General features: G+C 43.1%; 2 protein-coding genes across 5 annotated transcripts in view; one reads left to right on the forward strand and one right to left on the reverse strand.

Moving 5' to 3' along the window:
- Positions 1 to 12198: 12198 nt before the first annotated feature.
- On the reverse strand, positions 12199 to 15999 carry LSM5 (LSM5 homolog, U6 small nuclear RNA and mRNA degradation associated). Its single transcript, XM_067746692.1, has 5 exons — positions 15811 to 15999; positions 14185 to 14280; positions 13875 to 13902; positions 13085 to 13157; positions 12199 to 12461 (listed from the first exon to the last, which is right to left on the reverse strand). Exons 1-5 carry the CDS (start codon positions 15854 to 15856, stop codon positions 12429 to 12431), a joined length of 276 nt encoding a protein of 91 aa, XP_067602793.1. The 5' UTR covers positions 15857 to 15999; the 3' UTR covers positions 12199 to 12428.
- Positions 16000 to 23504: 7505 nt separating this feature from the next.
- AVL9 (AVL9 cell migration associated) overlaps positions 23505 to 26817 on the forward strand; it is a 98975-nt gene continuing 95662 nt past the window's right edge. For 2 of the 4 annotated variants that reach the window (XR_010945580.1, XR_010945579.1), the window contains exon 1: positions 23519 to 23827. Coding sequence is in view for 2 of the 4 variants with exons in the window: in XM_067746680.1 (XP_067602781.1) it covers positions 23735 to 23827 (93 nt within the window). In the remaining 2 variants the exon portion in view is untranslated. Of the gene's footprint in view, positions 23828 to 23926; positions 24073 to 26817 lie in introns of those variants that run through there. The other 2 variants (XM_067746680.1, XM_067746681.1) reach the window with 2 other exon arrangements.

Raw genomic sequence — 26817 nt, forward strand, 5'->3', positions numbered from 1 at the left:
TTCACTTGTGGTTCCCATCACTATGGAAAATTCCTGAAGCTTCTGTAATCTCCACCTGTGGTGATGTGAACACCCAATCTGGATCTGGGAGAACACCTGGGCCAAATTGCTCCACTGAGCATATCACGTCTTCCCCAGCCTTTTCTCACCCTCTTGCCCACACAGCCTGCATCTTCTCTGACTCAATTTTCTCCACTAATTAAATGTCACACTTCCAGCTGCAAGCACTAAGAGATGCTCTCCAGGCACTTCAGCAGAGGGAAAAGTAAGGTCCTTCCCATTTCCTACTACCCCCATGAGACGGTGACCATGAAGATGGCTAAAACCAATGACAAATAACAGGGCTGCTCTGAAGAATTGTTAATGGGGCCCACGGCCCAAGAAGTTGCAATTAGGAGACAAAAGCAAATACTTAAAAGGAAGTAAACAGACTCCTTCCCAGAGATCAGGGGAAGCATGTGAGCCCATGACCCACATATCTATGATTCACCACACTCCATGGTCATGATCTTCTACTCTTATTTCTCTATTTTATAGAAAATAGAGATCAGGGGAAGCATGTGAGCCCATGACCCACATATCTATGATTCACCACACTCCATGATCATGATCTTCTACTCTATTTCTCTATTTTATAGAAAATAGAGTGATCAATTATTTTGCAGGCATTCTGGTCGACGCCACAGTTCTTTTTGGAAAGCTGTGGCGTATAGATTCAAAAGTCAACCAGGATGTTACCAGCTGGTATCCAATGATGAATGAAGAGGGATCCAGAATCGGACCCCATGTCAATACATACAGTTGGCCAAGTTAAAGCATTTCACATCTGTGAGACCCCTGCATCTTCAGAACACCTGTATAGAATGGGAAAGGCATGAGTTCTTGTCTTGGTTTAAAAGATGAGGAAACCAAGACCCAAAGAGGATAAATGGCCTGCCTGAGTTCACTCAGTGAATAAGTGATAGAGCTTCTACACCAGACCATGATTCCTCTCCATGTGGTTTCCACTCTGACAGTTTTCAGGTTCACTCTCATTGAAACAGAACAGAAAAGGAAGAGGCAGCAAGGAGAACAGGAAGCATCATAGCTTTAGAAGATTAGCCACAGTATCCAAAACCACTAGATTCCCATGGGACAAGAAGTCATGGGAAAATCCGCAGATGTGGGAACATGCCCTCAATTCCCAATGGCTACCAACACAGAACAGATTCCAAACACACTACAGCTGGCAGTGGTGGGGTGGCTGTTGACAGGAGGGAAGAATGAGCATGCCTGGGCTTTGCAGACGTGACCTGTCACTTACGGTTAACCACCCCTCCTCCCCACTTGAACCTCAGGCCCTTGACTGATTTTCTCTTCCGCTGAAATGAAGACAACCAAAGGTGGAGAGTTGAGTACTGGAAGGAAACCCAAACATCCAATTCAACTCCTGTTTTATGGATGAGAAAACTGAAGTCCTAAAAAACAGAGGTGACTTGCCTGAGGTTACACAGCCACTTGGCGACAAACTCAGGTTTCCTGATTGCCTTTTCATGCCTCTTTCTGAGCTGTTCAGCTGCCCACTTTGCCTGCATGTGACTGACATAGTCCTAGTGACACAGGACTCCTATCAAAGTGCTCAAGAGAAAAAGTCAGGCCCACAATGTATACAGAGTTTGGAGAGACAGCTCTTACATTCTCTTAGACACTCCCTTCCCTCCTCAGGACATGCACCCCTGGGGGCATGAGTTAGGATGAGTTTCCTAGGACCTTCACTTCTTGCTGATCCTCAGCTTCTTTCTGAAGCCACTTCCTCATACTTATGACTCTTTGTTCCCCTCTGATGAAATTCCAAGACCTCTGAAATCCCTCCCTTCAACCTGTATTGGTATTGGGTTGGCCAAAAAGATCGTTCGGGTTTTTCCATATTTCACCAGAAAAACCCGAACGAACTTTTTGGCCGACCCAATATGTAGCCCCTCTCTTCCAAATGCATCAGATAAGCCTGAATGGGTCTGAACCTACAACCTCCAAAAGACTCCCCATCCTCCTTGTAAACTGGAGGGTACAAACAGATCCTTTAGAGAAGGGAATACCTTAACCCCACCGTCTAGATGTTGCCAGGGCTCAGTTCTGAGCCAGATCCGATTTTCAGCAGTACTCTGTATTCCAGCTTCCCACTCCCACCACAAGCAGAACCCATTCCTCTCTCTCCATGTGCTCCAAAAGCTAACCTACTCATCACACTGTATCACAGTTAGGGAGATGTGTCTCCCGGCCAGGCAGTGAGCTTCCGGAGGGCAGACACAAAGTAGGTGCTCAGTAAATGACTGCATTATTCATGATAAACATGAATATTTTTAAATCTCCCTCTCTTTATTTTACTCCCTCTGCTAACCTTAAAGCTAACTGCTCTGCAAGTTCAGCCATTTTCCAAGTAATAAAGCCCACTTTCTCGGACTCATCTTAAAAGATAGCTTTACTGACACCACTTAGTTCAACAAATCACATGAACCCTTGTGCCCAGGCACTGAGCTTTGTGGTAGAAGATGCAAAGAGGACAAAGGGCTCAATTCTTGGGGGAAATGTTGTGGACTATGTGACAGCTTGAATTGTTGAAATGGAATTGCTGTGACAGGAAAACCATAAATATAAGTTGATCCAGGGTCTCTTAAAAATAGTAGTAATGACTACTGCCATTTATTGAGCACTTACTATATGACTGAAAGCTATACTGGATGCTTTACATATATTATCTTAGTTTTTACAACCCTGAGAGGTAGTTATTTTTCCCAATTTACAAATGAGGGGTTGGAACCAGAGACATTAAGTAGCCGCCTAAACTCACACAACTAATAAATGATTGATTGGGACTAGAGTCGAGGTGAATCTGATTCTAGAGCCCATGTTTTCATGCACAACGTTATATACTTAGAGACAGTTTTTTACAGCACCTCATGTAGAAAATATGAAGAAAAAGATTCCTCCTTTTCAAAAATAAGTGTAAAATAGTATGGACTCAACCCTCTACCTGCCCTTGTGGTGTGATCCCAAAGTAAGTACAGCAGAGTAGAAAACCAGAACCTGATTTGGAATGCAGGATCTGGGGAAAACGAAACACCCTTGGCTTCAGCAACTCTTAGCCTGTTCCACAGTGCCCTCCGGCGGCCAGCTGATATCACGCATGATTTTTCTTAGGTTCAGGAACGAAATGTTTTAACAGCCTAAGATTCAGTCAGGGACAACCTTGAATAAAGTAGACGCAGTATTTACCAGCCATTCTCTGTTCCAGGCTAATGCCAAATGACCTCACACTCCTGTGACTGGAGCAGACAGACAGCAGCAGATTTGGGCATCAGGCTGACCTGAGATCAACCGCCAGCTTCACCACTTAGAGATGTCAGTGAGTGGGAAGCACAGGGCACCAGGACCAGGCTGGTCACCTAATCACCATTAATCCTTGCTTTCTATATTTCACTGACTCAGTATTTAGGTATGGATTATTTCTTCTTAATAGGTATAATTTTTATCTTCACAAAATGAAAAACTCAATCTTGAAACTGACCCAGTACAAAAACATGCACTCTTCCTTATCAGAATCTATATGTCCTTAGTCAAAGAGGTGAGACCTTTATCCATTTATTTTTTTAATGGTCATCACTGTTTTCAACGCTTATCAATAATATATTTGGGGGACTTCCCTGGGGGCGCAGTGGTTAAGAATCCACCCGCCAATGCAAACCTTCCTGGTCCAGGAAGATCCCACATGCCGCAGAGCAACTAAGCCCGTGTGCCACAACGATTGAGCCTGCGCTCTAGAGTCCGTGAGCCACAACTACTGAAGCCCGCATGCCTAGAGCCTGTGCTCCACAACAAGAGAAGCCACCACAATGAGAAGCCTGCGCACCACAGCGAAGAGTAGCCCCCGCTCACCGCAACTAGAGAAAGCCCACGCGCACAGCAACGAAGACCCAACGCAGCCAGAAATAAATAAAATTTAAAATCTTTAAAAATAAAAAGATACAATATGAATTTCTTCTTCTCAGAAACCTCCCCCCCTCTGTATGCTGTACTTTTCCTCACACAATTCCTGTCTCTGCACCATTTCAAGACAGCATTTCAACATCTGTACTAATTAGGGAATCTGCAGAGAAACAGAGCCAAGCGTTTATAAACGATAAGATTTCTTGAAGGAGCTGGCTCATGTGGAGGTGCTAGTCCAACATCTGGCAGGTAGAGGCACAGTGAAGAATTGTAGGTCACAGGCCATACGCTGGCACAGGTCCCTGTTGCTCAGACTGAGACTACTATTCAGCTGGCAACAGTGGTGAATTCAGAAGCTCTCCTTATCACACCTAGTTTTCTACCTGGAAAAGCTGCATAATATTTACAACATGCTTTATCTCCAGCAGGATACTCAGAAGAGCAAGTTTAACATTATCTTTCCTACTTGGAGAGGTGAGATGGGAGAATCACCCCATGGATCCTCCTGCCTGCCTAAAGCCCCCTCCCCCATGTACTGAATGAAACACTAGATGTCCACCTTCCAAACATTTTCAAGTCTTGCTTGTCATCTTCCTCCAACATACTTTTCTGACATCACCATAATAGCTTTTAGAATCTTTTAGGCCATGTCGAAAAATTACAGGGACTAAGAGCACTAAGGCACCTCTGGCCTCACACACGAGGGGACTTTGGTTGGATTACTCTGTGACCCTGGGCCAGTCACTGACTGGGAACCTCAGCTCCCTCATTTGGGGAGCAAGGATAGCAACAGTACCTAGCTCATGGGCTCTTAAGGTCAATGAGAGAACCTATTTCTAGCATTTAGCAGAGTAACTGGCATATAGCTAGAATTCGAATGTTTCCTATTAACCTGAACAACAAACACTGCCCCATGCGCTGCTACAGTCTCTCTGGTTTGAGGACAGGGTGAGGAAAGGGCGGTAATGGACGCAGGTGTTAGAAACCTTCAGGCTTTGGCTCACAGGGAGGGTCCCTAATCCCACTGAACCTCTTTGGGGATTCAGATTCCTTACCTGCCCCAGGAATGGAGAACGGATTATAGACAAGATTCTGGTACCAGGGACTCAGGTGAAGCTGCTGGGCCACGGGGTGCACATAAAAGAAAGGTCTGGAGTTACTGCCCTCAAAATTGTCGTTGTTTCCTGAAGAGTTCATATCCCAGGCTGAAAAGCAGGTGTTTGTAGTTAGCAAAGGACAGCCGTACTCTGCCCTGTAAAGTGCTGTAAAGGAAGAAAGTCGTCCTTGTCCCCCATCAGAACTGGGAGCCTGGGTGGAGGTCCCTTACCTTCTCTTCCCGCTCGCCTGGGATGGGGACACGCGGAGGCTGCCCTGCGTGCGTTTCAACCAGGGGAGCAGCGCCCAGAGGCCCAGGCCCGCGTCGTGCTGAGCAAGTCTGGCTCCCCAGGCAGGAGCACCGTGGGGAGATGAGGCCTTGGAGGTGCGGGGTACCTAGTGCCGGGCGCCAAACGCCAGGGGCCACGCCCCGCGGCTGCACCGGGAGACGCGGCCTAGGCCTCGGCTGCACCGCCCTTGTCCACAGCCTCTCCAGCCTGCCCCCCAGCCTCCATCCGGGCCGAACCCCTCCTCAGTCCGGGAGTCCAGGCCCCCGGCTCCACGTCTCCTACCACCCCCCTCCCCACAGGCCAGTCTGTTCCCGCGACCTCCACACCCTGCTTCAGTAGCTCTGGTGCAAGGGCTCAGTAGTAGTGGCTCTCGGGCTCTAGAGCGCAGGCTCAGTAGTTGTGGTGCACGGGCTTAGTTACTCCGCGGCATGTGGGATCTTCCCGGAGGGCTCGAACCCGTGTCCCCTGCATTTGCAGGTGGATTCTTATCCACTACACCACCAGGGAAGTCCCCATATTGTATCTTAAACATTCCTGGAATTCACAGGCTGAGCTGCTATATACCCCTGGTTTTTCTACACCCTTAAGGTTTACAATATTTTATTTGTCCTTTAGAGTTGTGGTTTAGGAGAATTAAAGGGGTAAGTGGTGGAAGTAGGAATAAGATTTGTACTCGGTTTTTCTTAATTGCAACATGACTCAGATTTTAGTGAGAAGAAATTTATAGGATATATTGTCTTGTGAAACCTGGAATTCCAGGAGTGAAGCCACTTCCGGTGGGCTAGATGGAGATGAGATCCCTACAGGGTTTGTGTTCCTGTATGTTGTGATTGTCTGTTCATGTCTCTCCAATACTGGGGGTAGCAGTCTTCCCTGTACACCCATTGCTGTGAATGATCTGAGAAGAGTTTGTGATATATTAGCTTTTTTACTGTTTTGGGAGTAAGTGACTTCCAAGCATTTTACATATCCAGAACGTCTACCACCTTTTAAATATTTAAGACATGGAGTACACAGTGCTGTAGAATTGAAAGAGAGGGCTGAATTATGGGGGACGGGGGGGGGGTTGTTTTTTTTTTGTTTTTGTTTTTGGCCACGTCCTGAGGCTTGTGGGATCTTAGTTCTGCAACCAGGGATCAAACCCACGCCCTCGACAGTAAAAGTGCAGAGTCCTAACCACTGGACCACCACAGAATTCCCTGAATTATGTTCTTAAAAATGGGCTTATTTTAGTAAATATTTAACTTCTCTTTGCCTGTGTTGTCTTCTGAATAATAAGCTGAATTAGAGGAGTTTTTGCCATTGGCCAACGTCTCCCCGTTCCCCCACACCCAGGGCCTGTCAACCACCATTCTACTTCTGTGATTCCACTTTTTCCATATATTTACATAAGTGATCATACAGCATTTGCCTTTTTCTGTCCAACTGATTTTTCTTAGCAAAATGCCTCAAGGTCCATGTGTTGGCAGGATTCCCTTTGTAAAATGATTAGGCTTTGGTAGCAGTTTGGTAGCAGGGAAGGTAGGAAAAGAGGAGTTGCCTTATGTGGAAGAACCCGTCTATGGCAAGGTCCTTATTGGACCACCTACATCTTAATGAGATGATACCCTGAGAAACTAGATGACGCCATCCTAAGAAATGTGGTCATTGTTCCTCGTTATCCTGACAGGCAATGATAAGCCATTCAAATACTGTAACTGAAGTGAGGATCACAGATTGTTCAGAAAGATTGTTCTGGAAGCAAAATGCATTACAGGCCTGTGAGGTGTGTGGGAGATGGGTTAAGAAAGTTGTTAGTAGTTATTCATGTAAGGACTTGGGAGGACTTTAAGACCTTGGCTTTGGTAACAGAATACTAAGTGGTAGTCCTGTGGTGGATTTGAACAGTTGTGGCTGTACAGGTGTGGTGTGTACTGGCTGAATGTTGTGACCAGCTGCAGGAGACAAAATAGCTAACTATTCCATTCTCTTTCTAGGTTTCACAAATGCAGTCTGTATTTTCCATATCCTGTGGTGCTCAGTGAGTATCCTAGCTTCCTCGTCCTTCAGTCCCCATTGCCCACTACTCTCAACCAAAGACCCATGGTTCCTATGTTTTATAACATGGCGCAATTCCAACAATATGGTGGCTACTGGGAAGAAACAAAAACAAGAGACACACAAACAGAAACTGAACCTCAACAGGCTGAAAACTTGAATGAAAAACAAGATGTTAACTCAGAAGGCAACAGCCATGACATAGTAAGGGTGACCAGTATCCCTGTGAATACATTCTGCCCTGAGAATGTGGGTGAAAAGGAAGAGGTAGAGAACATTAGCTATCCTGAGGGAGGTATTGCCTCCCCGACCTGGTTGGCTCAGGTCAACAAAGTAGATAAGGCCACTCAGGGTGCCATGGGTCAGTGCTATGATGCACAGCCTGAGCCATCATCAGAGAGCAGTGAAGAACCACGGTGGAAGTACAGGGACCTCTTTGAAACTGATGATGATGATGATTCTGATAGTTACGAGGAGTATTTTTATTCCCCTGTAATTTCCCCTGTCCCCTTGCCGAATGAAGTAGGTGAGGGCATACAGGTCGAGGAATACCCCCAGCAAATGCCCTCTGGAGGTGACTCTCATAGCCTCTATGAGGAGTGTCATTATTTCTCCCCTCCTTCCACCCTGTACAAAGTAGGTTGATGGCATCCAGTGGGAAATGAGAAAGGGAGCAGAGCAGCTGGAGAGTAGGAACCAGGATGAAGATGAAGATGAAGGTGAGGTAGAGAACAGTTAACTATGAGGGGCACGTTCCCTCCCCTACCTGGTCGGCCCAGTTTACCAAAGTAGAAGAGGGCATCCAGTGCGACATGAGTTGGTATGAAGCACAGGTAGAGAAATCCCCCCAGCAAATGCCCTGCAGAGATGAAGGGACCTCACCAGACTGCAAAACCAAGGGGTCATGGAGAAAGCCAGTCACAAATAGGAAATTAAGTGCAGACAAAGATGAAGTGATGGTGAATGATGAGATTGGGGAGGTGCATAAAGAGAACTTGAAAAGGTGTGCAGAGACTAGAAAGACTGTGCAAGGCAGGAAGCTGAAAGACCTGAGCAGCGTCTCAAATGTTAAGACAGCCTATTTGCTGCAGAAAAGCGCTGCCTTGACCATCGTGCTTCCTGAGGATTCAGAAGGCTCTGAGTTGGAAGCTGAAGATGTAATGCATGAGGTAGAATGCCTCCTTGAAGAAGTGAGTCCACAGGGCCCTCTGACATCTTCCAAAGGAAGGTCTTATCTGAAGGCTGGAAGGATGATCAGGATGCCACCTGAGTGCTCTGTCCCTCCCCAACTTATGGTCTGGCCCACCAGAAATAAGTACAGGTTATTACAAGCTGGTGGTGAATATGAGCACGTCGTCCCTGTGGTTTACCAGCTGAAACGACAGGATGGCTATGAAAGCACTGGTGTCACCCTCTGAAGAAAACATACTATGCCCAAGCCAGAGGGACTGGAGTCCAGGAGAGCCTCTCACAAACCACTGGAATGTTAAGTGACTAGGGGGTTCATCTTATTTGGTTGTCTGCGGTGGTTCCATACTGGGTCCTGGATGCAAAGGCAGCTGTGAATCAATAGTATTTCTCCATTTTTAAAGTATGTTTTCCCTTAAGCTGTAGGTGCCCATATTCATAGGATTTGCAAAAAGAATCCCAAGTTAGAATTCCTGCATGCTAGGAAATTGCAATGTAATGTGAAACAAAGTGCTCTATTAGATTATAAAGAGCTGGATGGTGGCGGTAAGGAGAGTTGGTCTGAGATCGTCAGGAGGACATCAGTCTAGCTGGATTGCTGAGAATGGGCAGTCTATGTGGAGGCAGAGAATTTCGACACAGTTTTAGTTTCTGTGGTTTGGAGACAAAAGAGGAGCAAGTTTGGAGTGGGAAGGGAGACAGTAGCGTGAGCTCAAATGGGCAGTCAGAGCAGGGTTCCTCTCGAGACCATCCTGCCAGAGAAGGGAAGACTGGCAGAGGAATTGGGAAATAGGAGAATGGGGTAAAGTAGTAGTGTTTCTCTTCACTTGTAGATTATTATCCTGTAGGCAAGGGGCTAATCCAGATTGAGTAGAGAAATGAGACAAATGTGCCGTAGGAATTTCAACCAGCAGTATTTTATAGGAGAAATTAGAGTGAAGAGTGCCTATATGGCTGAAAACCAGTTTTATTCAACAAAACAAAGTGGTGAGGGTTTTGATTCACATGGGAGTAAAAGATATGTGAGAGGACTAACAGAATTGAATCTTTAAAAGGCGGCTGGAGTCAGAAGTTGGGAAGAGAAGTTGTTTTGCTTTGCTGTATGGGTTATGGTGGGAGGGGCATAAAGTGGTGAGATTGAGGGACTGGACTAGCAGCCTCCCCACACCTGGTTGAAGCTTGAGTTTGGACCATCCTATGACTGGCGGGGGCACAGCTGACAGGAGTGGGGAGGGAGGGAGGGCCCAAAGGAGAGCTTTGGGAGATGATTACCTCTGGGGTGCAAAGAATGAAGCAAAGCAGGTAAGTGAAGAATGGGATGCATAAGAGCCCCAGGGAAGTTTAAATAAGTTCCAGTCTTAGTCCTAAAACCATTAGACTCAAGAAATATTTAAGCCTACCACTTCTACTTAAAGGTGGGGTAATGTCACATCTTAACTCTTGGCTGTTATGACTTTGATTGATGCTCGGTGATTTGGAAGGGATTTTTAAAAACAAGGTGTTTATGAGCAAATTTTTTTGCCTTTGGTATGTTTAGTCCTTGTTTAGTCCAGAGCTAAACTTCAAAATAACCTTCTTAAAAGAGGTTGAGGTGGTCCCTTGGAGGTGAGGAGAATGAAGGAAAGGGGCTGGGAAACACTATTTTAATTGTGTGCGTGAAGAATCTTTGTACAAACAATGTCTTTAAAGGCAGCAGTACCCCTTCTTCAAACACCATCTTTCGCTGGATGAAGGTGCTGCTGCTCTGATGCGGTGGAGGGTGTGCACACAGAGCTCTACCTGTTCCAGACCCACCCTCTGTGGCCCAAAGCTCCTCTCAGGTCACCTGGATAAAACCTTAACATGGAATATCCTTTCCATTACAGGCATAATACTGAAGCATATACTCTGCAGGCAGCTACAGCCCTGTGGAAGTCCATTGCCCTTGCAGCCAGAAGCCCTGGAGTCAAAGCACCGCTCTGCCTCACCTTGTACCACTTAATAACATATGTTAGGCGGCTTCCTCATCTATAGAATAGAGATCGTACCCCGACTTTAACAGCGCAGTGGTGAGAACAAATTAAGTAAGTGAACTTTTTTGTAAACGGTGGTCTATAACTTGCACGTATTGAGGGTGTTACTTGAAACCCTTCCACACTCACACTGCATGACTTTGACTTCTTTTCCCAGTGGCATCCAAAGTCCTTTGGTTGGTGCATGGGCCAGAAATTCCCTGGCATGTTCATTGCCTGGGACATCTGGTATACAGTCTTCTGGCTTAGTCTCACCTTCCTGAAAAAGGAAAGTGTGTAAGCTATGCGGCAAAAAAGCACCGGAACTCTCTCCCACTTGTTTGAGAACACAGCATTGCCAGTGCAGGCGACATGGGTTCGAGCCCTGGTCCAGGAAGATCCCACATGCAGCGGAGCAACTAAACCCCTGCACCACAACTACTGAGCCTGTGCTCTAGAGCTCACGAGCCACAGCTACTGAGCCCGCGCGACAACTACTGAAGCCCGCGTGCCTAGAGCCCGTGCTCCGCAACAAGCCACTGCAATGAGAAGCCTGTGCACCACAACCAAGAGTAGCCCCAGCTTGCCACAACTAGAGAAAGCCCGTGTGCAGCAATGAAGAACCAACAAGCCAAAAATAAAAACAAAGAAACAAACAAAAGTACCAACAGGCAAACTACAAACTGGGGAAGTTATTGGAAAATGCACGATTAAGAGTAACGTATTAAGAATTCTTACAGATTAGTAAGAAAAAGAACAGCATCTCAATGGCAAAACCCTCATATAAGTAATTCACAAAATACAAATCAGTTCAAAATTACTTTTTAAAAATTTAAACATACCAGGTTTTGCCTATCACAATGGCAAAGAGAGGAGAAAATAGAACATAGCCAATGTTGTTAAGTGTGTGAAGGGTACTATGAAAAACTACAACTATATGTAGGTTGGCACAAACTTTTTGTTGGCAACACGACAATATCTATCCTTTGACCTTACATATTTATGAATTTATTCTAAGAAAAATAAAAATGTATAAAGATTTAGTTAGACTACTGTGGCCAGTAATAAAGAATAGGCTAAATAAGTTATGGTAAACCCATTTAATAAAATACTATGCACACATTAATGCTGCCAAAATATTTGACACGGAAAGATTCTCCCCATTTAAATTCAAAAAAAAGTCTTATCTGGAGGCTACAAAACAGTACATTCAGGAAGAGTAAGTTTTTGTAAAAATAAAGTGTGTACTGAGAGTATATTAAGAAAGTCTAAGAGAATATACAGCAAAGTGATTAATATTTTCCTTTTTACTTTATCTGCACTTCTACAATGTGCATATATTACCTGTGTATTTTGCTTCTTTGTTTTTAATAGGAGTTAATGGAACTTGAGTTCAGTAGAAAAATCCTCATTTCAAAGCATCAGAGTTTGAACTGAATTTTGTAAGCAATCATTTCAGGTTTTTTTAATGCACCTGTTCAAAATCAAAGCTCATCATTTTGTTTTGAACAATTTTTGTTTGAGAATCAAATGGTCACCTAAATGAGGAAGCAAATAATCATAAAATGACAGGAAAGCAAGTGACAAAGTAACTACAACCACTGGCTATTGCAGTATAATAAATAAAATGACAGTTAACAAAAACACCTTTATTTTTGTTTTCAAAGAACAAACTGTTCTTCTTTTTCCAACATAATCATGATTAACTTACAAAAACAGGCATTTACAATGCATCTTCAAAGCATTTCCCTTTAACGGAAAACTTGGCTTCAGAGAATACAAACATTAAAAGGTTAAAATAAAAATTCTATTTTGTTGTCATTGTAAGACAAAACAGAATCTAGCATAAGTCAAGGAAATCCATTCATACTTCAGGTCCTTCTCCTCCAGGAACCAGCTGCAAAGGAGGAAAAAGTTTAGTATTTAGTTTAGAACTACATAATCTAAAAACCCCTCCTGAGAGCTGCTCATTGATCGGAGTCACGCCTCTTTGCCCCTCCCCCATATTTCCATTTTCTCCATGTCACTGCTGTTTACAATTCCAACATCATCAATTAATACTTAGTGTCTCAACAATGATTCCTAGCAAAACAAATTATTAAAAAGCACAAGCAGGGCTTCCCTGGTGGCGCAGTGGTTGAGAGTCCGCCTGCCGATGCAGGGGACATGGGTTCGTGCCCCGGTCTGGGAAGATCCCATATGCAGCGGAACGGCTGGGCCGGTGAGCCATGGCCGCTGAGCCTGCACGTCTGGAGCCTGTGCTCCGCAACGGGAGAGGCCACAACAATGAGAGGCCCTCGAACCGCAAAAAAAAAAAAAAAAAAAAGCACAAGCAAACTAATCTTAGGCCTAATGTCATCTTCAACAGTTTGGCCATAGAGCCCTGACCACCAGAGCACCCATTTCCCATCTTAAGCACCACTGGACCCATGAGCACTTAGTCAAGCAAGTTAGTTCTGTAATCCCTGCCCCACAAAAATGGCTTAACATCTAAATAAAAATAGCTTTACTGTGTCTTACCATTGTTATGTTATTTCCATTTAGCAAAATTTGATCTAATTTAGTAATTCTTCTTCCTTCTGGTGTGATTTCACTAAACAAATAGATTAAAGGTTAATTATTCTATATAAATGAACATGAGGTCAGGCAACTGTACCAACACTTTTCAGAGACAAAGTGGGTGATGTACATCACCCCTGGGTGATGTAAATTCTTCCCCAAAGGCAACAGAGTGGACTGACTGGCCTAAGATCCACATCCACTGAGCTGATCTTCATCTAAAAAGCTGAAACTTGCCAAGGAGATCAAATATGAAATAAAATGTTTACTATCCTCACTCTTTTTACTATTATCTACTACTGATTCCTATCCATTATACCAATCTGTAATTAATTCAAATCTGAAAGCAGAGCTACTGGTCATGATCTTTATAATTAATATAACTGAGGCATCATTTACATTTTCTATTATATATAAGTTGTAGAATAATTAATTTAAAGCATTAAATGCTCTTATTATCAGTTCCTTTATTTGACCTAAGCCCTAAGATCCCTGGCTGTTTTTAGTACCTTTTACCTTAAAGCTTTATCTCTACTAATTTCCTAGCAATTTAGTGACAGTTACATAAAGGTAATAATCCTCTAATCCAATTTTACTAACATCAGTAGGTAAAACTTCTATCTTTAGAGTAGTTCGAATAGGCAGTGTTCTCTGACTCAACAGATCATTTTACTGACTCAACAGTACTAAAACTGCCTTAAATTAAAAAGAGATTCCCCTGCCCAATTCCTTAATTTTCAACACTACTCACAACTCAGTGACATCTTCCAGTACCATATCTGAAATTTGGTGTTAAGAAAATAAATATACCAAGTTAAATTTACTCTGGCTTCTGCCTTTGTTCAGTTTTAATTATAACATTGAACACAATGGCTCAAATTCAAAATGTTTGTGATTAGTAATTTCATCTTTTTTCAGTACACGCACCTCTTAAAACACTATCACAATTTCCATGAGAATAAATTAATTTTTATTATAAAAATCCGTAAGTACTGATTGTCTAAAGTTCTTTTTTTAAAATACCGAAGAAAAAACCATACTACCAACTTTTAAAAGGATACTGACAAAGTCATCAAATCCCAGAAGTGTGCCAACAATCTCCTTATCACTCTTCATCACAATGTGAATCCTTGATCCTATACACTTGTCCACAAGCTCTATGGATTTTTTTTTTTAACAAAAAAAAAGGGGGGGGAGAGGAGAGAAAAGATTATTATGCCCATTCGTTACTTCAACAAATATGTGAGTGCCTATTGGCACTTATTACTTGCATATGGTGAAATATAAACCAGGAAAAGTATTCACTCGAAAACTTTAGATCTTACACTACATGTCTCTGTTAATCATTCTATTAACAGGAAAGTTTTCCCTGTTCTCCACTTACCCCTCCTTTGTAACAATTTGTCATGGCTGTGGCTTAATATTATTTTAGGTTATCCTATTGACATATGAACCCCACCCACACCCCCCAGACTCTAAGGTCCATGAGAGCAGAGATGGTGGTTGTTTTTACTCATCAGTGTATCCCCAATGGACACTGCCTGGCATACACTGATCATTCAAAAAGAGTTTGTTCCATGACACTTTACAATCACGGCCACATCCACTAGCTCAATCACCCTTCAGATACAAAATATTAAGAGAGAGGCCTGGGCTTCCCTGGTGGCGCAGTGGTTGAGAATCTGCCCGCTAATGCAGGGGACACGGGTTCGAGCCCTGGTCTGGGAAGACCCCACATGCCGCGGAGCAACTAGGCCCGTGAACCACAACTACTGAGCCTGCGCGTCTGGAGCCTGTGCTCCGCAGCAGGAGAGGCCGCGATAGTGAGAGGCCCGCGCACCGCGATGAACAGTGGCCCCGCTTGCCACAACTAGAGAAAGCCCTCACACAGAAACGAAGACCCAACACAGCCATTAATTAATTAATTAATTAATTAAAAAAATTTTAGAAAGATATAGAACATTATTTTTTTTAAAAAAAAGAGAGAGGCCTGTCTTCACCAGAGATCCCTTCTCGTCACTACGTCTCCCCCACCCCCCAAAAGTCTATCCTCTGTAGTCGGACAGCAGCTTGAACATCTCTTCAGCAGGCTTAGCGTTATTTGGTACGATGTTTATTTGCCCGGTATCCTGTTTCCTACACTGGTTTGTATGCTATCTGAAAGCAACGGCCGTGATTTTAGTTTGTTGAACAGTGCCCAATCACAGTGTCCAGTGCACAGAGGCGCAATAACTGTTGAAAGAATGAGCGGCAAGAAAAGCTAGTTTCCAGAGTCCTCTTTTAAGGCGCAGTCCAGATCCTGGTGCCTCTCTCAACAACCGGCCAGATAAGCAACAGGGTCTAATCTGGGGATTTTAAATGCCAGGTTGAGGAACGGGACTGCTATCCACTACTGTAAAGGCGAGCTCACAACAAAGAAGGCCAACGACTTATTCACTAAGCGTGAACCTCTTCCGGTGACGGTTTGGTCTGGGGAGTCAAAAGTCTCTGCCTCGAGAAAACCCCACCACGCCGAAGAGACGCGGGCGGCCTGAGGCCGCAGAGACTTGGCGCCTAGAGGAGAGCCGCGAAGAAAGCAGTTGGTCATATACGTTTTTCTAACACTCAGCCAGGGGCTGCACTGCCCCTCGAGCCCCGACCCTAATCTTCAGCTCCCCGCCCCGGCACCCCAACACGACAACGGTTACCTAGAGGGAGAAGCTGAGACGGGTTGGTGGTGGCGTTAGCCGCCATGGCTACGCCGGAAGTGGTCTGCGTCTCTCGAAGTTGGGAAGGCGAGTTTGAAAGAGCGCGCTTCCGCTTTTTCCGACAGCCCGTTCAGACTCGACCAATCTGAGGCCGAGAGTGCGATCGGGCCGGTCCACGGGGATCGCTCCTAGTCACTCCTTCCCCGGCAATGAGATCCTGGGAAATATTTCCGTTCACTGAACGTTTTGCGGTCTCGACAGACACTCACCTTTCTCTCCAAATTTCCAAGAGACTTTAAAACTATCCCGCCTTGTAAATAAATTATTCCTCTAACCCGGAAGACTTTGCCAAACGGAAACCTTTGAGTCGTCTTATCTTCCCCAAGTTGTATCTCATTTCAACCCAGGATCTTTCTTCAGACCAGTATAAATAAATTTGATTTTCCCGCCACCGATTCATTGTGTTGTAATTTTCGTAAATTTTGTTGTTGTTATTTTTGTTTCTTTTAAGGAATCTACCAATTCTTTTAAAAGTTCAGTGGATTGAAAACCCACAGCTAAGGGACTTTCCTGGTGGTCCAGTCGTTACGACTCTGTGCTTCCATGGCGAGGGTATGGGTTCGATCCCTGGTCAGGGAAATAAGATCCCGCCTGCCGCATGGTGTGGCCAAAAATAAATAAATAAATAAATAAAACCCACAACTAACATTTTTAAAAAACTTTTCTGGGCGAGGGGGAGATTTTAAATATGTTCCCTATTTTCTACTATCGTTCTTAAATCCTGTTATATCTAGGAGTCTACTATAGACTTTTTTCACTATTTCTTCCACAAACACATTGTCCAACAGGCAACCACCAGATGTCACTCTATGTTAATGACATCACATTTAGGAAACCTTGATGCTTTTACACTTCTTTTTTGAAAAGAGAAAGCAAACAAATTTTCTGCCTTAGTATATTTTATGTTTGTATCTGAGGAAATTAAAACTAAAGAGCCTAAGCAAGAGAGGCCAGAAAGAACATCCTTCATTCATACAACAAATGATTGTAAAGCACCCATCATTCATTCATTGAACAAATACTTTAGTTGCACACTGTCTGGCATTTTGCTGAGTATAAAACAGTGTAAAGAACAGAACTACAATGTCTTCTGTCCTTATAGGAGCCAGAGGATAAATAGGGGAGAAAGACAATTAACAAACATTATGTGGAAGGCATATGAAATTTAATACATAAAGCAAAAAGTCCTCTTTTAGCTTCAGGGATCCTAGAGAAGTAGGTATGATTTAAGGCAAACATCAGTGAGGAGGTTCAGAAGCCCTTACAGGTGGGCCCTTGAGTTCAAAGTCCCCTAGGATTCAACCTCCTTCTTAATACTAAGCCAATCCTGGCTTTTTTGCATTTCAGAAATATTGAGTACCTCATATGTGTCAGGAAACTTACAAATACATTTACTCCTGTTACTTTTTTAATAGAGATAGAGTAGGATAATTAAATAGGTTATAAATCCCACTAGGGGATTAAAGAGAGAGAGAATTTTAAGGGAGTTTGGGAGACTGTTGTAAACTAATGACCATTCAAGAAAACAATCCAGTTTAAAAGAAAATAAAAGAATCCAGTAACATAGCAGAAAATTTACTCTACCTTGAAGGAATACCAGGTGCATTCAAACCACAAATCCTGATAGTTAAAACAAAAGACAGTAGATATGGGGTCTACATCTAGTTACATGAAGTCAGGGAGTTATGGTTCTTGAAGAGTAGCATTTCTGCATGAAGCCAAAACAGGAATAAAGGGGAAAGGGGAAAGAAACTAGGTGAAAGGGGACATTGTGCTGAAACCTGAGATGAATTACCATATTTTAGTATATGTCACTACCCTTTCGCTAATATACATATGATTTAAATAGCGTCATTACAGTCTGGGTTAGACCATATAGGGTCAAAGGAGGAACTAATGATGTAAGATTTGACCTCTACCCAAAAATGAGGAAGGAGCTGGTCTTCTCCCCTCCCCACTTTTTCCTTGATAATAAAAATATAGCCCTCTTTGTTCTCGGAGCTGTGCTCCCCTGCCTGACTACTTGTATCCCTCACAAGCATCCTATGCTAATAAACCCACTCTTTGCCTATCACTTTGCTTCACACTGAATTATTTCTGTGCTGAAACCAAAGAACATGACCTTCAGTAAGTCCTGACACCATGTAAGCTGTTTCAATGAAAAGACAATGTGTTTGAGTCCCCTCCTAAGTCTGGTATTGTGGGTTCAAGTCCCAATCTGAAGTACGGCTGGGTTCAAGTTGCATCTGAGGAGGACTGCGGTTTCACTTTGATCTGGTATTTGGATAAAGTTCCTCATACTCAGAGAGTTAAATTTGCCCATTGGCCACACAGATAGCTTGGGAAGCTTCACAAAGGAATTGACAGGAATCTAGTCTTGGAGGATGAATAATTGGATAGGCAGAAAGGGGACAAGAGCAGCATTCCAAGTAGAGGGAATATTGTGTGCCCTCCTCCAAATTGGCATGTGCCCTCCTCCAAACATCTCTCGCTGCACTTTAACTTAAATCTTATATACTTCCCCTGAGTTTGTCATAAAACCCTTCCTTTTCTAAATGCTGTCCTTTAATAACCTCAGTCCTTAGTGATTTTACTTTATTGCATTTAGGATGCTCTGTCCCCAAGTTCTAATAAATCCCATTCATCCTTCAAGACCCTGTTCAAATGTGACCACCTCTGTGAAGCTTCTCTGACTTGCAGACTTGGGCTCTCTCATGATCCTGCAACAATGTTAATAGCTCTCAGAATGCTCTAAATGCTCAATGTTAATAGCTCTCAATGCTCTCCCCTGTGGGCCCTCCTGGGCACAAAAGACTTTCTGTGTCCCCCATTTCTTGTTTGTAGGAAATAGGCTTCATTCAGCCTCCTTGACCTTCCCTGAGTTCCAAAGGGCAGATTCAAACAGTTTCTAATTAGGGAAGGGAGGGGATGCAGAAATAAGGGAGGAGAAATCAAGAAACAATGGTGCAGCCTTGGGGCAGTGTCCTGGTTCTTGCTCAAGGAACATACATAACAATATCTTTGAATTCTGTAGGAACTATGGCCCCCACCCAGGTGGAGGATAGTAGCTTCAGGTTGAGCATAAGATTCCTAGGGCTTCCCTGGTGGCGCAGTGGTTGAGAGGCCACCTGCCGATGCAGGGGACACGGGTTCGTGCCCCGGTCCGGGAAGATCCCACATGCCGCAGAGCGGCTGGGCCCGTGGGCCATGGCCGCTGGGCCTCAGCGTCTGGAGCCTGTGCTCCACAACGGAAGAGTCCACAGCAGTGAGAGGCCTGCGTACTGCAAAAAGGAAAAAAAAAAAAGATTCCTAGAACACCATCCTGTTACCTCACTACTAATCAATCAGCAGAAAGTCACACACCCTGTAGTCCTCAGCCCAAATTTTGCCTATAAAATCTCCTTCCCCAAAACCATCAGGGAGTTTGGGGTTTGGGGGGGCATGAGCCACCCATTCTCCTTACTTGGCCCTACAATAAATCTTTCTCTGCTCCAAACTCCAATGTTTCGGTCTGTTTGGCCTCACTGTGCATTGGTCACACAAACTTGTGTTCGGTAACATTTTCTTATAATTATCTACCCAGGGGGTAACACACATCCCACCCCACCCCATTCCTGCAAAAAAAGGTTCCTCAAAGTCAAGAATTTTGGGAAGAAGCATGATTAAATCCATTAGTTTTGAAGTTAAATTACTTTGATTCAAACCTCATCTCCACCACAATTCCTTCTAGTTATTTGACCTATTCAAACTTTGCAAGTCCCATGTTACCCATTGGAAAGAACAGAATAATAGTGTCTACTTACAGGATTGTTGTGAAGATTAAATGAGATAATACATGAAAAGTAGCTAGCAGAGGACTCATTAAATATGAGCTATTGCTATTTATCTTTGTTTCCTAATATTTAATATGGTGGTTGGTTTAGAGTAGGCGTTACAAAAGCTAGCATTGCTAGGTAGCTAGTTTCACATTTATCTTACTTTTAAACACATAAGCCATTTTAAGGCAGCAATTTTGTTACCGGAAAACTGGGTTTGCCTCTTGGTGGGTGTCTAGCTGAAAGACACAACCAAGCCAAAGATCCAGAGAAGGCAGGATTTCTTACTTGCAGCAAGTAAGGATAACACCAGGGATCTTTCCCAAAACAGTATCTCTCTGAACAGGAAAATTGGGGAAGTTTTAAGCTAAGGTACATGCATATTCATGAGGGGGCTTGAGCAGAAAATTCAGCACAGAATTGGGGCAAAGGTCGACAGAGTCAAAGTTTTTGTTGGTTGAAGGCAGGAGGGTCACAAAAGGTCAACATCAAACCTCAGGTTACAGTTGAGCAAAACAGCTCAAGAAAGTGCTTCAGGCTAATCTTTATCATTGAAACAGAACTGGGAGTCTTTATGACAGATGTATTATCTTTGCTATTGTTACTTCTCTTATCTGATAACATTTTTTTGTTCTTTTGTTCCATTAAGATCATTATTACTGAGACCTGTTCAAGGGCAAGCATTGTGGCCAGGTATGGTCTAAGTTCTTTAAGTTGTTTCTCATTCTATTTCATTTATATCCATCAAAAACCTCCTTAATCTTCACATGATTCTAAAGACAAAGTAATGCCAAATTTGTTGTGAAGCCCTTTTCTTTTCCTGTTTGTTTGTTTTCCTATCTGTATTCTTGTTTTATTTTCACCATACTATAGTATGAGTAGGGACCAAATTCAAGGCATTGGTTACTTGATAGAGTTTAAAATTCAGAAAAATATGCTTTAAGAAAGTCAATACTTTGTATTCCATTACAGAAACCAAATTAACATAAGCAATATTCAATATTATTGATGAAGAATAAAGAAAGTCTCTTTATACTCTGAAAAAGTTGATAAAATTTGTTTAGAGAGTAGAGTTAATGGGGATTGCAGGAAGGGAGTGGTTTTATTTTACTGAGTACTTTCCTGAGGCAAGACAGAAAAAGAAACAATACGCAATTCCAGATGAAGAGTTTATTTTTAATGAATTTGAAAACATGTCACAGCTCTATGTCTCCAGGGTTTTTCTCCCATTAGCTCTTACTTACAGAGCAGATATAAAATAGAATTTATAATTCACCATAAAATATATATAATTAAAAGAAGCTCTTCAATGTAATGTATATTCAGAAAAGCATTTCTAATTTTTTCCCTGGAGATAAATGTCATCATAAAAATACAAGCAAAAGTTTCCTTTCAAAATAATGTTCAGAACAGAAACGGACTCACAGACTTAGAGATTAGAGAATGAACTTATGGTTGCAGGGGGGTGGGGGGGAGGGAAGGGATAGTTAGGGAATTGATTGACATGTACACACAACTATATTTAAAAAGGATAACCAACAAGGACCTATACTGTATAGCACAGGGAACTCTGCTCAATGTTATGTGGCAGCCTGGATGGGAGAGGAGTCTGGGGGAGAAAGGATACATGTATATGTATGGCTGAGTCACTTGGCTGTGCACCTGAAACTATCACAACATTGTTCATTGGCTATACTCCAATATAAAATAAAAAGTTTAAAAAAATAAAAACAAAACAAAATAATGTTCAGGAAGTATTCCATTATCTCAAATTGTTATTTCCAATCTTGTTCCTTACAATATTTTTTAAAATAAAGGAGAAATTTCTATTTTCTCCTCAATAGATATTTGTCCTTGTAGACAATATGTTGTTAATGAATTTATTTTATATTAATACAACACATTAAAAACTAATGTAGGACTTCCCTGGTGGAGCAGTGGTTAAGAATCTGCCCGCCAATGCAGGTGACATGGGTTCAATCCCTGGTCCAGGAAGATCCCACATGCCGCGGAGCAACTAAGCCGATATGCCACAACTACTGAGCCTGTGCTCTAGAGCACGTGTGCCACACTACTGAAGCCTGTGCTCCTAGAGCCTGGGCTCCACAACAAGAGAAGCCAGCACAATGAGAAGCCCACGCACTGCAAAGAAGAGTAGCCCCCACTCGCCACAACTAGAGAAAGCCCACGTGCAGCAATGAAGACCCAACGCAGCCAAAAATAAATTAATTTAAAAATATTAAAAAAAAAACTACCATAAAAGTTGTTATTCTAAATTGTTAAATGGACCAGTCTGTATATTTAGGGATGGAAAAAATTCTGGAAATCCACTTGTTTACTTTCTTTTCCAATTTTCCCTGTAACATATCTTCTTTGTTTATAGCATTATTTTAAATGACATAATTTTTAAACATTTAACCAACATAATGGTTATGAATAAATGATTTAATCTTAGTTGGAGGCCCTAGGATGCAAAATGACATGGATTTTTATAAAGTTATTACTGGGTCTCCTGCACAATGAATAAACAATTGGCATTCACTGTAGATACATAGTCCTAAGATGTCCTGCCCTTACATCCTTTTGAAAAGATGTTCAATTTCACTTCAATTTTAGTTAGGCCAATTGTGGCCTAAATGTCAAGGCAGATGGAACAAAACAGTGACATATTCTGTATACAGGCAATATTATAGTTTCACACAGTTTTGAGCCAATGCCAAGACTTTTGTAATACAGAAAAGAAATAGTAGCAACATCTTGAAATTTTTCTACAGTATTTTTCTTAGCATTAAAACAGTTCAACTGAATCACAGAAAGTATATTCTAAGAAGAGTATACTGTTTTTCTCAGCCATACTTATATTAGAATGAATGTCCTTAAATTTCAAGGCCAGAAGTGGAATCAGCTGCTAAGGTTGTCTAAACTAAGGGATGTGCAACATGTAATGATAAACTTCACAGCTCGTTATTGTAATAATTGTGAATGCTATTTGAAGCAGGTACCTATCCTCAAACTGCCCTGGATAAGACTTGTTAAATCTATTAGTATTTCCATTATTCACTTTAAATTGACGTAAAATGAGATTCAATTTTTTTAAATTGAATTAGTACAAACAGTAAGGAAATAAAAAATCCTGGTGACGACAGACCCCATGTATTTTAGTACTCTGTGCTGACCAGAGTACTAAAACCAGAAAGATAGAATGAATTTTTTTTTTAAATAGCAGGACTAAAATAATAAATAAATAAATAAAATAGCAGGACTAGAAGGATCATTTTACAGGTCTCCCTGTAAATTTACTTTCAAGGATATTCTGCATCAGGCCTTAAAACACTTCCAAACTCCTACACATAATATTTAAATAAGGAAAAAAAACATAGAACGAAGCAAAAGAGAAACTCTGGGTAAGCAGGTAATTTAAAGGTTGAATACAGAGATATACAGCCGCACCAATATGTCTCCGTGTTATCAAAATTTAAGAGTAAAGAACAGAGAGACTGTAGGCCAGAGAGGCGAAGGAAAGGAAGTGAAAGAACTGGATACTCCGAAAGTGAAGTAAAAAAAAGGAAAGCTGAGGGAAGAGATGGGAAGGGGCGGAGATTTTAAGGGGGAAGAAATGAGGACAGAGGAGGAGGAAGCGGGATGAGTTCGCACCTAGAGGGTGTGAGCGGGAGACAGGTGTGCCAGGCGACCCCACCAGGCCCCGCCCCATCCCGGCGCCCCTCCCCCTTTCCAGGCCCCGCCAGGCCCCGCCTCATCAGGTGCCTCCCAATCCTGCCCAGTCCCGCCTTACCGGCGGCTGCCGCCGCATCAGGTGACAGCCCGGAAGCAGCGGAAGCGGATGAGGGAAGCTCGGCTGCGGCCCGGGGGGGGCGGTGCAGAGCTGCAGGAGCCTCGGCCTCCTCCTCGCTCCCTGCGAGGCTCTCATGCGACGCCCTCGCTGACACTTGAAATCCACTGCTCGCAGTCCTCCTGGGGGTCACGGGGTTGCTCGGCTTGCCGCCCTCGGCGGTTGCAGTCATCGTCTTGCGGGCCTGCGGCGGTCGCCCATGGAGAAAAACGGGCGCGGCGGCGATAGCGCCCCCCGTGGGCCCGTACTGCACATCGCGGTGGTCGGCTTTCATCACAAGAAGGGCTGCCAGGTGAGGAAGGGGCCTGTGCCCGCCCCCGGCCGTTCGGGCGTTCGCGCGTCGCCGGCACCCAAGCTGTTCCGCTCTGCTTAGACCTCCCTCTGGTGCCCTCGGCTTCGCCTCTGAACTTGATTCCTCTCTCCAGCTCCTCGCACTCACCCCACCTGAAGCCCACCCCCCACGCTCCCGTTTTTCTCCTGCCCCTGAAAATTGTATCTTGAGCAGCTGAGGAGCTATGTGTCGGTATGCTGGGGCTGGTAGGTATTTAGGTTCTTTGGTGGGGTGGGAGGAAGGAATCGAAGGTCGGCCCACTCTCTTCCCCATCCAGCTCTGCCTCCGCTGACTTTCTGGGTGTCCACCTATAATGGGATCCTTTAGAAAAATTCAGCACTTGGGCTGCGTTTTCGAGGTAATGAGCTCTGGGACTCCACACGAGTGAAGCACACGCGGCGCCGTGGGGAAATAAACTTCCTTTGTTTATCTGTGGAAGCCCTAGAACCCCTGTTAGGCTGGTGTACTGACTCCACCCCCCACCCTTCCCATTCGGCCTTGGTTTTGCTGTTTAGTTTTGTCCAGATCTTGCTTTTTGGTGAGAGATCGACCTCTCCAGCTCAACTGCAGTGAGAGGAACTGTATTTACCGAGCAAAGAAACGTGCAAATGTAAAGTCATTTTTAAGCTTCTTCACTGAAATGGTGAACGGGAACAATAGAACATTTGCCGTCTATGTATGGAAGGCAAGGGAACAAAGATAGAAACAGGATTATTTAATGAGAGCAAACGCTGGAAGGCAGTGATGTCATAATGTGCTAGTGAACGGTAAATTGAAATTCGTAAAGTATTAAAAATACTGATTGCTACCCACTAGGTAGTGTAGCATTTTGTTTCTTGCATTTCACAGAAAATGTAACATTTTAGAAGACCTTTATTGGCAAAATTTAAGTTCGTTAGAGGATGATAACAGAAAACTGATGGCGTGAAAAAATAGTTATGTTTGTATGTGTTTTCGTTGCCGTGTGTGGGATCTAGTTCCCTTAACTTTAAAATATATCATATTCCTTGTCCCTCAGGTAAAAATGGCATAGAAAGATACCAAGGAGGAAGTGGCATTATTCAGTATGGTATTTTAAAAAATTCAAAGCAGCAGCAGTAGAATATAAGTTTTTAAAATGTGGCCCTCACAGCAGAAACTAACACAACATTGTAAAGCAATTATACTCCAATAAAAATTAATTTTAAAAAACTGTTTCCCTATATTTAGAGGTATGAAAATAGATATTTGAGATAATTGTACCATGGCATGTAAACACAGTGTTCATCATCATTAGATTTTTAATACTTTAAAACTTCACATCTTTGATGTTGTCTTTTATAACTTACCTTGGATATGGGCGAAGTAACTGAAACTTGGAGGAAGTAAAACGATCTTACTGAAGTCACGCTGGAGTCAGAATTGCCTTCAGCTGAGCCCCGTGGCATTTAGGAGTCTTTTACAGTAAAGTAAGAGCTGGGGCCCACTTCACAACCAAACTGAATGGAACTTTTAATGACAAAACAGAAGGAAATATTGGTAGGAAATAGAATAAAATCTTTTAATCGTTGCTGTCATCTAAAGTCAAGGTTAATTATTATGTGTTCTACGTGTTTTATTGGTAAAAGTAGTATAATTTATGTTTCCAGAAAGGAAAAATGATTTATCTTATGGGAAAAAAATGTAATGCTGCTTAGGGATTAAAGAGTACTGAACAACAGATTGTAAGATGAAGCAGAACTCGGGGGTGAAATAGCACCCTGGGTATGCCCTTTCTCTGGATTTGTCTGCCTTTTGGTTTCAGCATTGAAATTGATTTTTTTTTTTTGACCGTGCTGCATGGCTTGCAGGATCTTAGTTCCCCAACCAGGGTTTGAACCCAGGCCCTGACAGTGAAAGTCCTAAGCACTGGACCACCAGGGAATTCCCGGTGACTGGTTTTGTAAAATGGACATTGTGCTGGGTGGGAGTCAGAAGACCTGGATGATGTCCTGGCTTCACGGCTCTGTGACCTCCAGCAAGTCCAAATTGCTTAATTTTTCCTGTACCTCATTTTCCTCTACCAGATTTCGTCATGAGAATTTTAGACCTGGCAGGGATCCTTAGAGGTCATCTACTCTACCTCTCTTAAATTTACAGATGAGTAAACTGAAACCCAGAAAGGTTAAGTGACTGAAACATACTTACACAGCTAGTGGTAAAAGCAGATTTTATTCAGAAAAGCAATTGCAACATTGAAAAAGAGACCTCAATATAGAGCTGGACTCCGAAAATAACAAGGAAAAGTGAGAATTTATAGGCAGGAAGCAGAGTGGGGGCCAGTGGATGGAAAGAAAATTAGTACCTCAGGGGTAACAGGGGTTTCTAGCTAAACCGGTCTAACAGGATTCTTGCTAAAATTGGACAATGCGGAGGTGAACCCAGAAGCCCAGAAGTCAGGGCCTAATTGAGAAGAGAGTTCAGAGGAGCCTGACTAAAGTTTGGTTAAGGAGAGCCTCTTTGTCAGCACTAACATTAAAGCCCAGATGTCCCTAGTCTTCATAACTGCATCTCTTTTAGTAGCACTTTAGGTTGTAGGCTTTTAGTAGAGTGGAAAAAATACATGCCTTATATATATATTTTTGTAATCCACAAGGTGCTTCAGGGAGACTAAGGCAATTATTTTTGAATACATACACTTGTTGAGTGTCTGCTCACCTGGGTTGTTGATAGAATTGAAGAGAATGCAAAGGGTTCTGCCACAATTCAATGAAAGATGATTTGGCTGTGCCTGGTCTTAGTTGTGGTGCACGGGATCTTCGTTGCCGTGTGTGGGATCTAGTTCCCTGACCAGGGATTGAACCCGGGCCCCCTGTATTGGGAGCGTGGAGTCTTAACCACTGGACCACCAGGAAAGTCGCAGGGTTATTTTCTTATTGCTGGCTGAAAGCAGCTTTTGAAAATTATACTTACCTCACTTCGCGCTCGCAATG

The sequence above is a fragment of the Pseudorca crassidens genome, chromosome 8 (genome assembly GCF_039906515.1).
Source record: "Pseudorca crassidens isolate mPseCra1 chromosome 8, mPseCra1.hap1, whole genome shotgun sequence".
NCBI classification, from domain to species: domain Eukaryota; kingdom Metazoa; phylum Chordata; class Mammalia; order Artiodactyla; family Delphinidae; genus Pseudorca; species Pseudorca crassidens.